General features: G+C 38.0%; 1 protein-coding gene across 5 annotated transcripts in view; it reads left to right on the plus strand.

Moving 5' to 3' along the window:
* The window catches only part of CNKSR2 (connector enhancer of kinase suppressor of Ras 2), a 281217-nt gene that overhangs the window by 223936 nt on the left and 43290 nt on the right, over positions 1 to 13991 (plus strand). For all 5 annotated transcript variants that reach the window (XM_032330646.1, XM_032330643.1, XM_032330644.1 and 2 more), the window contains 3 exons: positions 4128 to 4195; positions 10613 to 10713; positions 13017 to 13563. In XM_032330646.1, the coding sequence (XP_032186537.1) occupies positions 4128 to 4195; positions 10613 to 10713; positions 13017 to 13563 (716 nt within the window). The remainder of the gene's footprint in view (positions 1 to 4127; positions 4196 to 10612; positions 10714 to 13016; positions 13564 to 13991) is intronic.

Raw genomic sequence — 13991 nt, forward strand, 5'->3', positions numbered from 1 at the left:
GGAGAGATGTCCCCAACAATTTTGTTCTATAGCCTGATTGTTAACATAGCAGCAAGATAATCTGGGCATTGTTCATTCTATATACAACCTTTTAAAGGAATGTACCTAAGTCTTCAAGAGATTTTATATTTATAATATTATAATTATGCTAATTATAATATAAATATGAGCTTTATCTTGTTATTTCTTGATTTCTAAAGTACTAGCATAAGTATTTTAAAAGTATAGTGATTTCTGACATACACATACCCAAATTTACATATAACTATATAACCATTGATACATTTACCATGTACACATTCATACATACACCCAAATTTACATATACCTATATATATACATACATACACATATACCAAAATGTATGTATATATACATATATATATATATACACACATGGAATATTAAAATCTCACCTTCTATTTTCTGAGCAGCTGTAAGTTTGATTGTGAGGTAATTTGCAAAAACACTTTTGAGGCCCCCACCCCCATCCATCTGTTTCCTCCTCAGAAATGAGCACTGAAACATGAAAAAAAAATTGCCAGTCTTTGTGAAATCTGTGGGAAGGAAACAAAATATCATGTTTCTCAAGTATTCTGAGACTTATTTACTAAATTCATTTGGCGTATATATTCCTTATCGTGTCAGCACATATGTCCTTGCAATTGTGAGGATTGATCCATTTCTATTTGGTAATTACTATTTGTACATTTCTCCCATAATTCTTACTCAGATTTTTCCTCTCAATACATTATTCTCAGTTATTGACAACTTAATGAGAATGTTCACTTCAGGCTCAATATCCCCTTACCTATATTGTCTTGTTTTAAAACATTAGTGTTACAGTAAGGTGCTGAATGTAGACCTAGTATTAAAGCGCTTCCCCATCACTAAATCCAATGCTTGTATCCCCAACCAGTTTTTCTTAAAATAGCCTCCCCCCATTCCTAGGACCTTTGACTTTCTAAATTTTTTGCCTAGCTGTTTTTGTAAATGGCACTTGATACTAACTTGACATATGTTTATTTGTATCCCTATTTATTGTCTGTTGCCTTCACTAAGATGTAGGCTATGTGAAGGCAGACACTTTGTTTTGTTTCTCTCTGCATCCTTGGTGCTTGGAACAGGACCTGGCAGACATAGGTTCTCATGAAATATTTCTCGACTCTGTTAATGAATATATATCTCCTGTTATCATGGCCTTACATACCAAATTATACTGCAACAAGTATATACGTAAGCCTCTTCTAGCTGAGGCTTTAAGGACAAGTTTATCCAAGACAGCACCAACAGCTGTGTGGTGTTCAGCCTTTTGTGTGTGTAGACACTGGCCTGAGTAAGCCACATACTTTTTGAAGAGTTTTTATCATGAACCGGATTTTTCTGCTGAAAAGTAGTCGAATTTTTCAATTGTCTTCTGACATTTAGCAATTTTGGAACTCACGGAAGGCAGGAATTATATCTTACTCATTTTTGTGCCCCTAAAACAGCTCATTGTTCAGCATATATCAGGCATTTAGTAAATTTGTTGCACCGAAAAATCAAGGAAGCTTCTTTTTAGTTTTCTGATTCATCTCATAAGGAACTCATTGTTCTTTAAACTTCTGACAAAATGAAATTTTAGTGATGTCTTTTAAAATAGTCAGTATGAAGTACTGGATTAAAATCTAATAATACATGTTCCTCTGGTGCTATTATCATCATTTTCACCCAAAAAGCATCAGGCAGGTCTTTCTTAAAAGTGCTAAAAATTACCCTGTGGTAATTTGTGGTACAAATTCAACACCTTTCTCACTACAAATGACCTATAGAGTAAATTTCAATTTTGAACTCTTCTTAGTTATTAGAGTCATTTTTTAAAGGTTATTCATCACAAAGTTGACTTCTTATCATTTGTAATTTTATCATTTGTAATTTTCTGGAGTGTGGGAGTATATGCTACTGAATTTATCTGATCAATCTTTATTTTATTCCCTTTCTGTTCCAGTCCCTTCTTCACTTCCCAAAAATACTTGAGGTGATTATTACATTGTAATTATCAAAATAAAGTTGAGCTTTAGGTGAATTATTCTTAAAATGAAAGCTGAAATATCCATGGAGGTGATTTTGTCAGTGAGAGACACAACTTTCTCCCCTTTTCAAAATATTCTAACAGTCTTCTACACAGTGAATACCACTGGGCATAAATGCTGAAATATATGACTTACTTCAAAGCACATCATCTTCCGTCTGAAACAGGAGATAAACTTTTAGGAGAAAAAGATCTCAGATATCATTTTTTTCTTAAAAATATATCTTGATCAGATTATTCCACACTTTAATGATGTTAACTATACTATTTTTTCCAAATTAAGATAGTTTGGAAGGGGGGGGTTCTTCCTTAATTTCTGATTTGAGAAAGTATACGGATCACAGCTCAGAACGGACCAGTGGGAAATTGCCAGGTTAATTTAAAGATTTTATGATTCAATAATCTGAGGCAGTGTAACAGCCAGAATAATGAACACAGGGAGAGATCTGGTGGGACAAAGATGGCGACTGAAACGATGCAGGCCCCTACACTGGCAATAGCAGCACTACTGAGAGAGGGAAGGTTTATTTTTAAGTTACTATTGTTTGTGGAAATAAATTTGCAGGATCCGAACAGAGGTTAAAATTATGTTTGTTCATTTAGAAAACCTAATACCCTTGTATTTAGAGACACATTTCCAAAGTACTCCTGACGTGTTTTCCCCCGGATCATTAAACTTAAATAACCTTCATCAAAACTAACATTTCATAGTAAAACTTATTTTGACAAGCAAGGTTCATAACTTCCTCCCTCATCAGTATATATTGTATGATATTAAGTATCTGTAAAGGAGCATTTGTTCTGAAGACACAATCAGCAGTGATATTTGGAGTGCTTCTGAATTTGGAGCAACAGAATTAATAGGGCTCTGATCATCATAAAACCCTCTATATTATAGATATGAACAGGTTTGCCTAAGCCTTTTCTATCAAAATAGCATCTTTAGTTTGGGAACAATTTGTACTATAGCAAATTATAGCTCATTGAAGACTCCATGTGTCAAGAGTAGCAAAGAACACATCTTTTACATAGAATTATCTCATATATTCTTAAACATCTTAAAATAAATACTTTTATTACATTTTGCAATTTGGGGGCGCCTGGGTGGCTCAGTGAGTTAAGCATCTGACTCTATTTTTTTAAGGTTTTATTTATTTATTTGACAGAGAGAAAGAGAGAGAGATCACAAGTAGGCAGAGAGAGAGAGGGGGAAGCAGGCTCCCCGCTGAGCAGAGAGCCCGATGCAGGGCTCGATCCCAGGACCCTGAGATCATGACCTGAGCCAAAAGCAGAGGCTTTCACCCACTGAGCCACCCAGGTGCCCCGAGCATCCGACTCTTGATTTAGGCTCAGGTCGTAATCTCAGGGTTGTGAGATCGAGACCCTCGTCAGGCTCCATGCAGGACTTGGAGTCTGCTTAAGATTCTCTCTTCTGTCACCCTCTGTCCCCCCCTTCCCTCTCTAAAAATGATTTTTTATTTTAATTCCTATATATTTTTATGTAATTCCTGTATAGTTAGTAAAATATAGTAAAATAAACATTATTTTAATGTTTTTATTTTAATTCCTATATAGTTACTAGACTCTCTTATTAGTTTCAGGTATACAATGTACTAATTCAGCACTTCCGTACATCACCCAGTGCTCATCACGACACGTGCACTCCTTAATCCCCATCACCTGTTTCACCCAGCACACCTCACTCCCATCTACCTCCACTCTGGTAACCATAAGATTGTCCTCTAGAGTTAAGAGTCGGTTCCTTGGTTTGTTTCTCTCTTTTTTCCCCTTCATTCACTTGTTTTGTTTCTTGAATTCTACGTATGAGTGAAATGATAAGGCATTTGTGTTTCTCTGACTGACTGATTTCACTTAACATAATAACACTCGAGCTCCGTCCATGTTGTTGCAAATGGCAAGATTCCATTCTGTTTTCTGGCTGAATAATATTCCATTGTATATATACACCACATCTTTATTCTTAAAATAAGTATTTTTAAGAAGTAACATATAAGAAATTAAGTTGCAATGTTACTGATTTTAATTTTTTTTTCAGATGGCTTAACAGAATCAATATGTTGACTGCGGGATATGCAGAAAGAGAGAGGATTAAGCAAGAACAAGGTAAAGGGATATATATACTTCTTTTACAGTTGTAGGGTTTTTGTTTTGTTTTGCTGTTATCTTATGCAGTGATTCACTACTGTCATTTGAATGAACATGGATATGTCAGGCTGTGGTTATTGTTTTCTGGGCACTTTGAATCCAAACCATAGCATCTTATAGGTAAGGTTTAGTAAACTAAACAATAGGGAATAAACTGAAATTTTTGGAGCTCCTAGTGTGGAGTCCATTGCTGTCTCTCTCAGTCTATTTCCAATGGAGGAAAAAACCTTTAAAAGTCTGTAATTGGCCCTAAATATTGACCAAAGTTCAGGTACTTGTTTTTTTCTGTTTAGCATTTCATAGACAGTTAGGTGGACTTTTATGCAAAGAGCTCAGATGGATGACCCCTTCTTCCGTAAATTATCTCAACTGGTTATGTTTTTCAGTCCTCTTCATCTGTTACTCTGTGATCTAATGGAACTTGCCTCAGTATTGACCTCAGATTTACAAAAGACAATGTCATTATGCACAATTAAAATTTTACTGAAAGTTGTAGTCACCATTCCGAAGTTGCTTTACATTTCCAAGAAGTATTTATTGTACACCCTTGGAAGCATCAACAGGTTTTGGAAATCTTTTGAGACTTCCTCAAATCAAAGAAATTCTGCAGATAACATATACATGTATACATACATGTGTATATATATGTATACGTACATATATATGTATATGTAATCTGCAGAATTTCTTTGATATATATGTATATATGTATCTGCAGAATTTCTTTGATATATATATTATATATATATCTCTGCAGAATTTCTTTGATTTTATATATATATATATATTTCTTTGATATACATACACACACACACGTGCACATACATACACACATTTCTAGTTGTGTCTCCAGTGGGTGTTGCCTATTTGTTTATGTGGAGATCCTAAAAACCTGTTTCCTCTCAGAGTAATACATCAGCCAAAACTTTTCTAAACATCTAAAAGCTAAAAGTTAGAGAGCTTTAAAGAAGATAAGCAGATCCCAAAACCAGTCTGTCAGCAAACGTTTAGGGCAGGAAGTGGGAAACTTTCTGTGAAGAGCCAAGTAGTTAGTATTTTAGGCTTTGCAAGCCCATAAGATTTCTGTCTAAACTGGTCAAAGTCAGCCATTACAGTATTAAAGCAGCTGTACACACGTGAGGAATGTTGCTGGGCTCCAATAAAGCTTGATTTATGGACACTGATACCAAATTATTCTTCCTCTGGGTTCTTAACCATTTAAAAATGTAAACACCATTCTTGATCCACAGGTACATAAAAACAGAGAGCCTCATTTGGTCTCCAGGCCTTAGTTTACCTAGCCCTGGTTTAGAGCCATTGGGTGAGGGAATGAGCAGGAATAGAGCACCGAACAGTGAGGAGTTAGGGCAAGGAGAGTTCAAAGAAATAGCAAACATGCCTCCTGCCAATACGAATATATCATCTTGTTGAGGATCTCATAGATACACCCTTGAAATTGCTTAAGAGAAATTAAAGAACAACAAAAACAAAAAAACTAGGGAGTTACATAAAGTAAATAAGTCCTAATGATTGCACAGCATGCAACTGACTTAAAAAATTTGCTAAGTGGATGCAAATTAAAAAAAAAAAAGAACCTGGGAAGGAGGCAGGATTAAGGAGGAAATAACTTATTAGAGGAAGTGATTGTGAGCCTGGTGTAAAGTCAGCAGCAGAGGGGAAGAGAAGATATTTTATTCAATATGAAGCTTTTGTGTGTAATGCCTTCAACTAGCACTCTGATTAAATTAAGGTGAAATAGGCACCCATCCTGCCTGAAATTACACTGAATTCTAGTAGAAAGGCTACTCTTAATGTAATATAGAAAATGAAATGTCAAAGTACAAATCAAGTTCTGTGGAAATTCAGCTGGAGAGATTGCTTCCAGGAGGGGAAAGGGAAAAGGCTTTTTGTCAACTCCATTATTTGAACTTGTTCTCACAGGATGAGAAGGAAGGAGAGTTAAGGAAGTAACAAACACAGCATCCCTGAGAGGGGAAATAGCATGGATATTCCACAAATAACGTGCAAGCATTCTCCATCAAATCAGCGTGCACAGGCAAATCCCAGCCAGGACTAGGAAGTGTGTCAGGCCAGTCATTAAGCCACATTTCTTCGTTTTTAAAAGTTTGGTTAAGGAATAAACCTTTCATACTTCAACTTAATTTATAGGCCTAAAATTGTGTTAAGAGTACTAAAAAAAAAATACTAGTCTTCCTTTTCACATTTTTTAAAGTCATAAAACAGTTCTTTATAGGTGTACAGATTTGTTTCTGTTCTTCTTAAGAGGCAAAAATTAGAAGTGAGCAACGTACTGAGGAAAATGAATCGTTGAAAAAATGTGATTTACATGAATAAGGAATCTTGGATTTTCAGGCTCAGCTCTTGTATTTTATCACTTTGAAGCTTAGCATGGTCTTGATTTTAGTGAATTTTCTTTGTGCCTGGTGTTACATGGCCAAATTTCATTGCGGATTAAAGAACTGGTAAGTTATATTGCACACGCAGATTCCAATAAGTATTCAGTCCAAGGATTCATGCTGCCCTGGTCATGTGAGTATATACTTCAGTGCCTTCTGGAGTGGTAAACATTCACTGGCAGAAGCTAATAGCTAATAATTCACCCCTCTCTTGCTAGCACTCTTAATGTAGCACAATGCAACCAGAATCTCTGAAATAATTTGGATTTCCACAGAGTGTATATTCCTCAGGCACTCTGACATAGGTCAGAAACATCTGACACTTTCCTACTTTCTGCATAATTAGGTCTCATGATATCTTCTATATAGAAAACAACTGGATGCCTGTGTCTACTCGACACTTCTCTACAGTTCTTTGACATCTGCAGAGTATCATTCTCAGTACTGAAGTTAAACTTCATACAAAATACAGCTCTTTGAGGGTTGGGAATCTTTCACAAACACGCAAAGGAGAAACTAACTGTCAGGCACTTTTTATTTAAGTACCCAGTGCAGCTTGGAAGTGACTCTTGCATTGATTTAAATAAAAGTTTAGTGAATTGCTATCGGTAGCTTTGGAAGTATAAAGGATGTGGGCTTCTCTTTCATTATTTGTTGTTGTACTTAGAGAAAACAGGGTTACACTAAATTATGCCAAGATCACAATTTGGCTAATTGTCTGCTAATTATTTTTCTATATTTTCCCACCTTCAAGTCAGACATTCATAACACGTTATTTTCTCTCATACATAAGGTCTTCTTAAAGCTTTAATCACATAAAAATGAATGAAATATATTGCAATTTTGGCAGTTTGAGATGAACAAGTCATTCTTTTTTTCAAATTATCCTTTTATAGCAACATGAGAAGTAAAGTAGAAATGTTCCTGTTCTACTGATAACACTGTTTATTCATGATTAGTTACTTATAAAATTGAATACCACTGCAAGAGACATTAAGAGTTCCATTTATTTTGTGCTAAATAGAAAGCTAAGAAAAATAAATTAATTTGCTCTTAGAATGCAAATCAAACTGGTTTTCAGCCTCTGAGCAAACAGTGTGCCTGTAATTTTCCACACAAACCCCAAATAAACCATGATTGAGTTTTCTGTGTAGGCTCCTCTATGGCATTCTCTGTCAAAGACACACAACTTACTGTGAGAAATGAAGTTAATTTACAAGGTGGGATCTCAGTCTTTTCTTCAGTAAGCCAAGAAAACTATAGATGGATGGTACTTTTTAGTAAACCAAGAATTACATCAAATAGTGGACTAGATTTCTTCCTAATTCAGCTGAGGGGGAAAAAAACAGAGAGAGAATCTCCCACATCTGTCACTTGTAGTGATAGCTATAGAGAATTGGATAAAATGGCAATCATCTCCTTCTCAACATGCTAATAAGGACCACTTGAGGTACTAATTCCTTGAGACCCCCAAGGTATCAGTGCAAAGGTCAAGGAGAAACTCAACACAGGTGCCATAGTTTCAAGAAATAGTGGAAAGGGTAAAAACAAAGTGATCTTGGTAAACCACTGCTTGGAGCTGGGATAGGGGGGAGCCGAGTGTCTTCACCTCCAGCAATGACTTCCCTGTGGTATTTCAAGTTCCCACAGAACTACCTAACCCAGATCCCAGAGTTTCAGAATTCACTTTTCACTGCTGCAATTGCTACAAGAAAAAAAAAAAAAACCAATATCCAAGAAGATAAACACAAGGCATTTATCTCCGATGTGATGTGGGTCAGACTGTCCGAGAATGCTACCTACAAAATCACCCAAGAAAGATCAGGTGTCCTAATACTTATCGAGTGCTACCAAGGTGCAAAGCACTTGAATCTATATTACCTATATTACCTTATATCCCCCACCACACACATACATACACACATACACACAACTCTGAAAGGCGGTTATTATTAGCCCCCTTTTACAGATGTCGAAATAGACTCGGGTTTAGTAACCATGACAAGAGCACTGAGATGGTAAGTGGTATAGCCAGGAATTGAACCTACATCTACCCAACTATATAGTTCATGCTTTTCCCACCATTGTTTGTTGGGTACACCTCTAGGCAACTACATCAATTCGTATTTGAGGGGAAGGTTGGTATACTAGCTGTCACCAGCATGGTCCATTGTAAATACCAGACACAAATTTAGATTAACTAGTTTCTGCTTACCTTTTAGTCAAAGGGAATAATTAAAGTAGGAGTAGAATTTTCAAAGTTTTAGAATTTTGAGGCCTGAATATAATAATCTCTCTCCATTGTTAAAGAATGCTGTTCTTGAGAGCCAGAGTAATAAAGCAGAAGGAGGAGGGGGCTTAAAGCATCATGAATAGGGGCACCTAGCTGGCTCCTTTGGTAAAGTGTCTGCCTCCAGCTCAGGTCATGATCCCAGAGTCCTGGGATCGAATCCTGTATCGGGTTCCCTACCCAGCGAAGAGCCTGCTTCTCCCTCTGCCTGCTGAAAAAAACTTTAAATTTTTTTTTTTAAAAAAAGCATCATAGGGTGCCTGGGTGCCTCAGTGGATTAAAGCCTCTGCCTTTGGCTCAGGTCATGATCTCAGGGTCCTGGGATAGAGCCCCACATGGGGCTCTCTGCTCAGCGGGGAGCCTGCTTCCTCCTCTCTCTTTGCCTGCCTCTCTGCCTACTTGTGATCTCTCTGTGTGTTGAATAAAGAAATAAAAAAAACTTAAAAAAAAAGCTTGATGAATATATGCCAAATTAAATTCTCCCACCTATGTCATACAAAAGAGTCTCTTCAAGGTTTAGGGCAAGGTGATTTCTTAGTTCAAATCCCAGCTCTACTAATTTCTATTCAGCATATATAGTAAGCACTCAATAAATGTTAGTTATACTTATTAATAAACACCACAAGGAAAATTTATATAAGTATTACAGTATAGGATTTCCTGGGTGGAGAGGGGTTCATGTAAAAAGACATGTCATGATTTTTCACCTAAATCTGAATATCATTTAGGCCTTATGATGGCTCTTTTGTGATTTGGATTTTCATAAAAATAAGGAACATATGTTTTAATAATTTTTCTCCTCTTTTATCATCTGAGATTCATATGGGTAATGCTTACAGGTTTTTCCTTGTAACTCTTGTAAAGAATTAACCCAGAGTTAAGAGTGGTTAAGGTATTAGTGGAACAGGTTTTGATTATTGGCCTTTGTGCTGTATTTCACTTAGCTGATTCATCTCTCGAAGTTTTTTTTCCTTCCCTCTTGTCTGAGGTCTGCCAAAACTAGCGGCTTACATTTTCTACCCTTTTAAGTAGTTCTGGAAGTTTGGAACTTGCGGCCCACATCAGCAAATTTGCCCTTTTGCATTTGGCAAGAATCAGAATTTGCCATGTGTTTTCAAGTAGAGGTGGGAGTGTGGTGTTATAGAGATTCATGTCAGCATGACTCTGGAAACAGCGATTGTTAGATAACCAGTGAATTGAAGCCAGAAAAGAGAACTGAGAACATTATTTTTGGAGCTCTTTATATCTGTAGATCTTTACAGATCTACAGATACATTGCTTTCCTTTTTAGGGTAAAATGATACACCTTTCAGAGGCATTATGTGTTATTCATTAATTAAAGGTTCAGGATAATTTGGCCTGAAATCTAAAGCACCCTAAACCCGATCTGGCTTATGCAATGTCTTTTTCTTAACTCCTTAAAATTGTAGCTGTGTATAATTGCTTGCTTTAAAGGTGGGAATTAGGTGATTGTACTCTTCCTTCCTCCTTCTTCCTCAAAACCCAGCTGAAAATAAATGTCGGTGGGCCTGGAGGAGGAGGTGCTGGGGAGCAGAGTGTAGGAGTGGAACTTAAATTTCCTTGTGTTAGCTGGTAGTGTATGTTCCTGAAAATATGGCTGGAAACATTTAATAGAATGTTATTGTATCTATGTGTGTGAATTTACAGATTACTGGAGTGAGAGTGACAAGGAAGAGGCAGATACTCCATCAACACCCAAACAGGACAGCCCTCCACCCCCCTACGATACATACCCGCGGCCTCCCTCTGTAAGTTGCCAGCAGACATGTATGTAATTTGGCATTAGATTCTTTGATGATATCCCTTCATTTGTTAAAAACAGTTATGTGGTGAATTGCATGTCAGACCTCCGGATTCTTAAGAGGAAGGAAAACAGGGAGTCTAAAAGCAATAAGGGAAAAAGTATTTAAGTATGCAAAGACAGTTTAATCAGGAGAAATAGTCACCACAGATTCCAGGCATCATAAATATCTGCCCAGGTTTATTAAAATAAAATCCTACTTGTGTCAGAGTAGCCTTCATGGAAATATCAGCAACAAAAATATTTCCTTAGACAAAGGTATGTAAATGGACCTTATGTGTTTCCACACTAATAAAGTTCATTCCTGTGTCCTTCAGAAAAAGCTCATAAAAATTAATATTACATCTGTATTGAACACATGTTTTAACATACAGCTTTTTAGATAGTCATGGGGTCTAGCTTAATGTATGTGTTTATATGGTACTCCAAACTCCTTAAACCTTATTCTGCGTATAGACTGTACTTTAATCTTTTAATGGGGTAAACAACTGTCCTGGTTTTCTTGGGACTATCCCACTTTATGCACATTTCCCAGCAGAAGTATTAAGAGCATCTCAGTAGTGTCCCAGTTTCGACAATATATTGCATGGTTACGGCATCATAAGAGTCAGTTCTGCCTATCTTGGGACTGAGTCTTCCACACAGGAAATGGAAGCTGAATTTAGGTGACAACAGCAGTCAACCTAATTACACCTCCATATTACTCTAGAGGATTTTAAATAAGAAAGGCACTACACAAGATGGTGACATAATTTGAGGCCACTTCTCAACCTTGGCTGTGCATAAGAATCACCTCTGGAACATTTTAGAAACGCAGATGCAGACATTAAATCAGTATATCTGGGACTACAAAGAGCTCACTGGACTAGACTATGGACCTTCCGTGAACAGGGACCCTGTTGGATTGATCTACACATCCCTGTGGTGTAGCACAGCACTGGCACTTATTTACTAAGTGCGTAATAAATATTTCTGAAAGAAACAAATGGACACTTTTTTGACCAATAACTAAAAGGGAAGCCACATTTTTAATAACAACTTTGGATGACAGAGTCTATTACCTAAGAATTTTTCCTGTATGTATACACATTTATTTAATGCAGCAGTTCACTGAGTGCAATAGAATGCAAGGATGAGCGATAGAAATGAAATGCACAAACTCAGTGACAAGATATAGTTTGTATCATATTTTCCCTCTTCCCCTAAAACATCAGGGCCTGAATAATGCCTTTAAAATATTTCTAAAAGAGGAAGAAAGGGAAGCTGCAGCTTCATGACCAGCTCTTTAATCACAGCAGAACGGCGATTTCAAGAAAGAAACTATTTATGTTATTAACATGTGGGAAGATAAACTGCCCCCAGAAGATGCCACTTAACTTCTCCTTTAGCCCGAGGGGCAGTATGAACTTTCGCCTCAGCCAGGCTTGTCCTGACCACAGCTGCAGCCCCGTGTGCCGTGACCACATTTGATAAAGCTGGCTCCTTCTGCCAGAAAGGAGCCGGGCTGATCTGTTAGCTGCCAGAGCTAGAGTGAGCCTTGTCCCCAGTGGGGGCGCCTGCAAGTCCTTTACAGCATTCACTTGATGTTATATGGTATGTTCCCAAACCTGAAGTTCTGGGAATAAAATATCCCATTTTTCTTTTATGTTTATGTACCCTGAGGTGCCCTCGCTCAAGGCAAATGCTAACCCCATCAGGGTATAATCTCATCCTGCCTATATTTTTAACTCTTTACAAAGTGCCACAAATTGAGCAGACCCTAAGAAAGAGTTTCCTTGGTGCCCATAGGAGGAGACATTCAGCTTTGAGGAAGAGGAGGGGTTCTGTCTGATTATAGGCATCTTGTTTTCACATCCAAAAGTCTCTCTCCAAACTCCATAAAATCCGGAAATATGAATTTGGCAACAATTGTTCACAGTTTCAAATGCATAGAGGTTTTTAAAACTTCCCATTTTTGTTGTTGTTGTTGCTGATTTCTTACGTAAACATTCAGATTTTCTTATGCTTCACTGTAAAATTTTGCATGTTAATATGTGAGATTTTTCATGAGAGTCTGGTGGAGCTGCATTTGAACACTCCACATCTCAGTCCCTTAAAAGATCAGCCGGGGCCCAACTTTGAGAAGTCTGTGAACTTGACTTGTCATTAACTTGACTGGTAAATGTTAGCCCGTGGAAATCTAGCTTGTGCCTTGCTGAGAAAGGTGGTCCGTTATTTCTATGGAGACTGACCAGAGGCTCCTTTCCACAGATGAGCTGTGCCAGTCCTTACGTGGAAGCAAAACACAGCCGGCTCTCTTCCACAGAGACCTCTCAGTCACAGTCCTCCCATGAGGAGTTTCGCCAGGAAGTGACCGGGAGCAGTGCGGTGTCCCCCATTCGCAAGACAGCCAGTCAGCGCCGCTCCTGGCAGGATTTAATCGAGACGCCCCTGACAAGCTCAGGATTACACTATCTTCAGACTCTACCCCTGGAGGATTCTGTCTTCTCTGACTCTGCGGCCATCTCCCCGGAGCACAGGCGGCAGTCCACTCTTCCAACTCAGAAGTGCCACCTACAGGATCACTATGGGCCGTACCCCCTGGCGGAGAGCGAGAGAATGCAAGTGTTAAATGGAAATGGGGGCAAGCCTCGAAGTTTTACTCTGCCTCGAGATAGCGGGTTCAACCACTGCTGTCTGAACGCGCCGGTTAGTGCCTGTGACCCGCAGGATGACGTACAGCCCACAGAAGTGGAGGAAGAGGAGGAGGAGGAGGAGGAGGAAGGGGAGGCAGCAGGGGAAAACATAGGAGACAAAAGTAAGTATGTTGGAGATGCTTAGCCTGTGTACACAGATTCCTAACCTTTTCAAACTGCTTATTTTAAGAAAATAGAATCTTGTTTCCCTTTTTTCTTAAAATAATGGTCTTGCTGCACAGGAAGTTAGGTATCCCTTGGTGTTTTACTTTCAGACCTTGAGTAATGTGGGGGACAAAAGATGGATAACGAAACCTATATCCCAGGACACCCAAAGCTAGAGCAATGGTTTTCCCCAGTTACCCATTTGCCTTTTAAGGCCGATGATAATCATTGCTTTTCCTTTTCATTCCTCCTCTTACCCACTTTCTTCTCCCTCGCATGCATCATCCCTTTGCTCCACAGTCATTGTCCCCTGAGTCTGGGTTAAGAAACTAAATGCTTCATACAGGGTGTTAGCAGAACCTTGGTTGAATATGTAAGTGAACAC

This window comes from Mustela erminea, chromosome X, assembly GCF_009829155.1.
Source record: "Mustela erminea isolate mMusErm1 chromosome X, mMusErm1.Pri, whole genome shotgun sequence".
Taxonomy (NCBI): domain Eukaryota; kingdom Metazoa; phylum Chordata; class Mammalia; order Carnivora; family Mustelidae; genus Mustela; species Mustela erminea.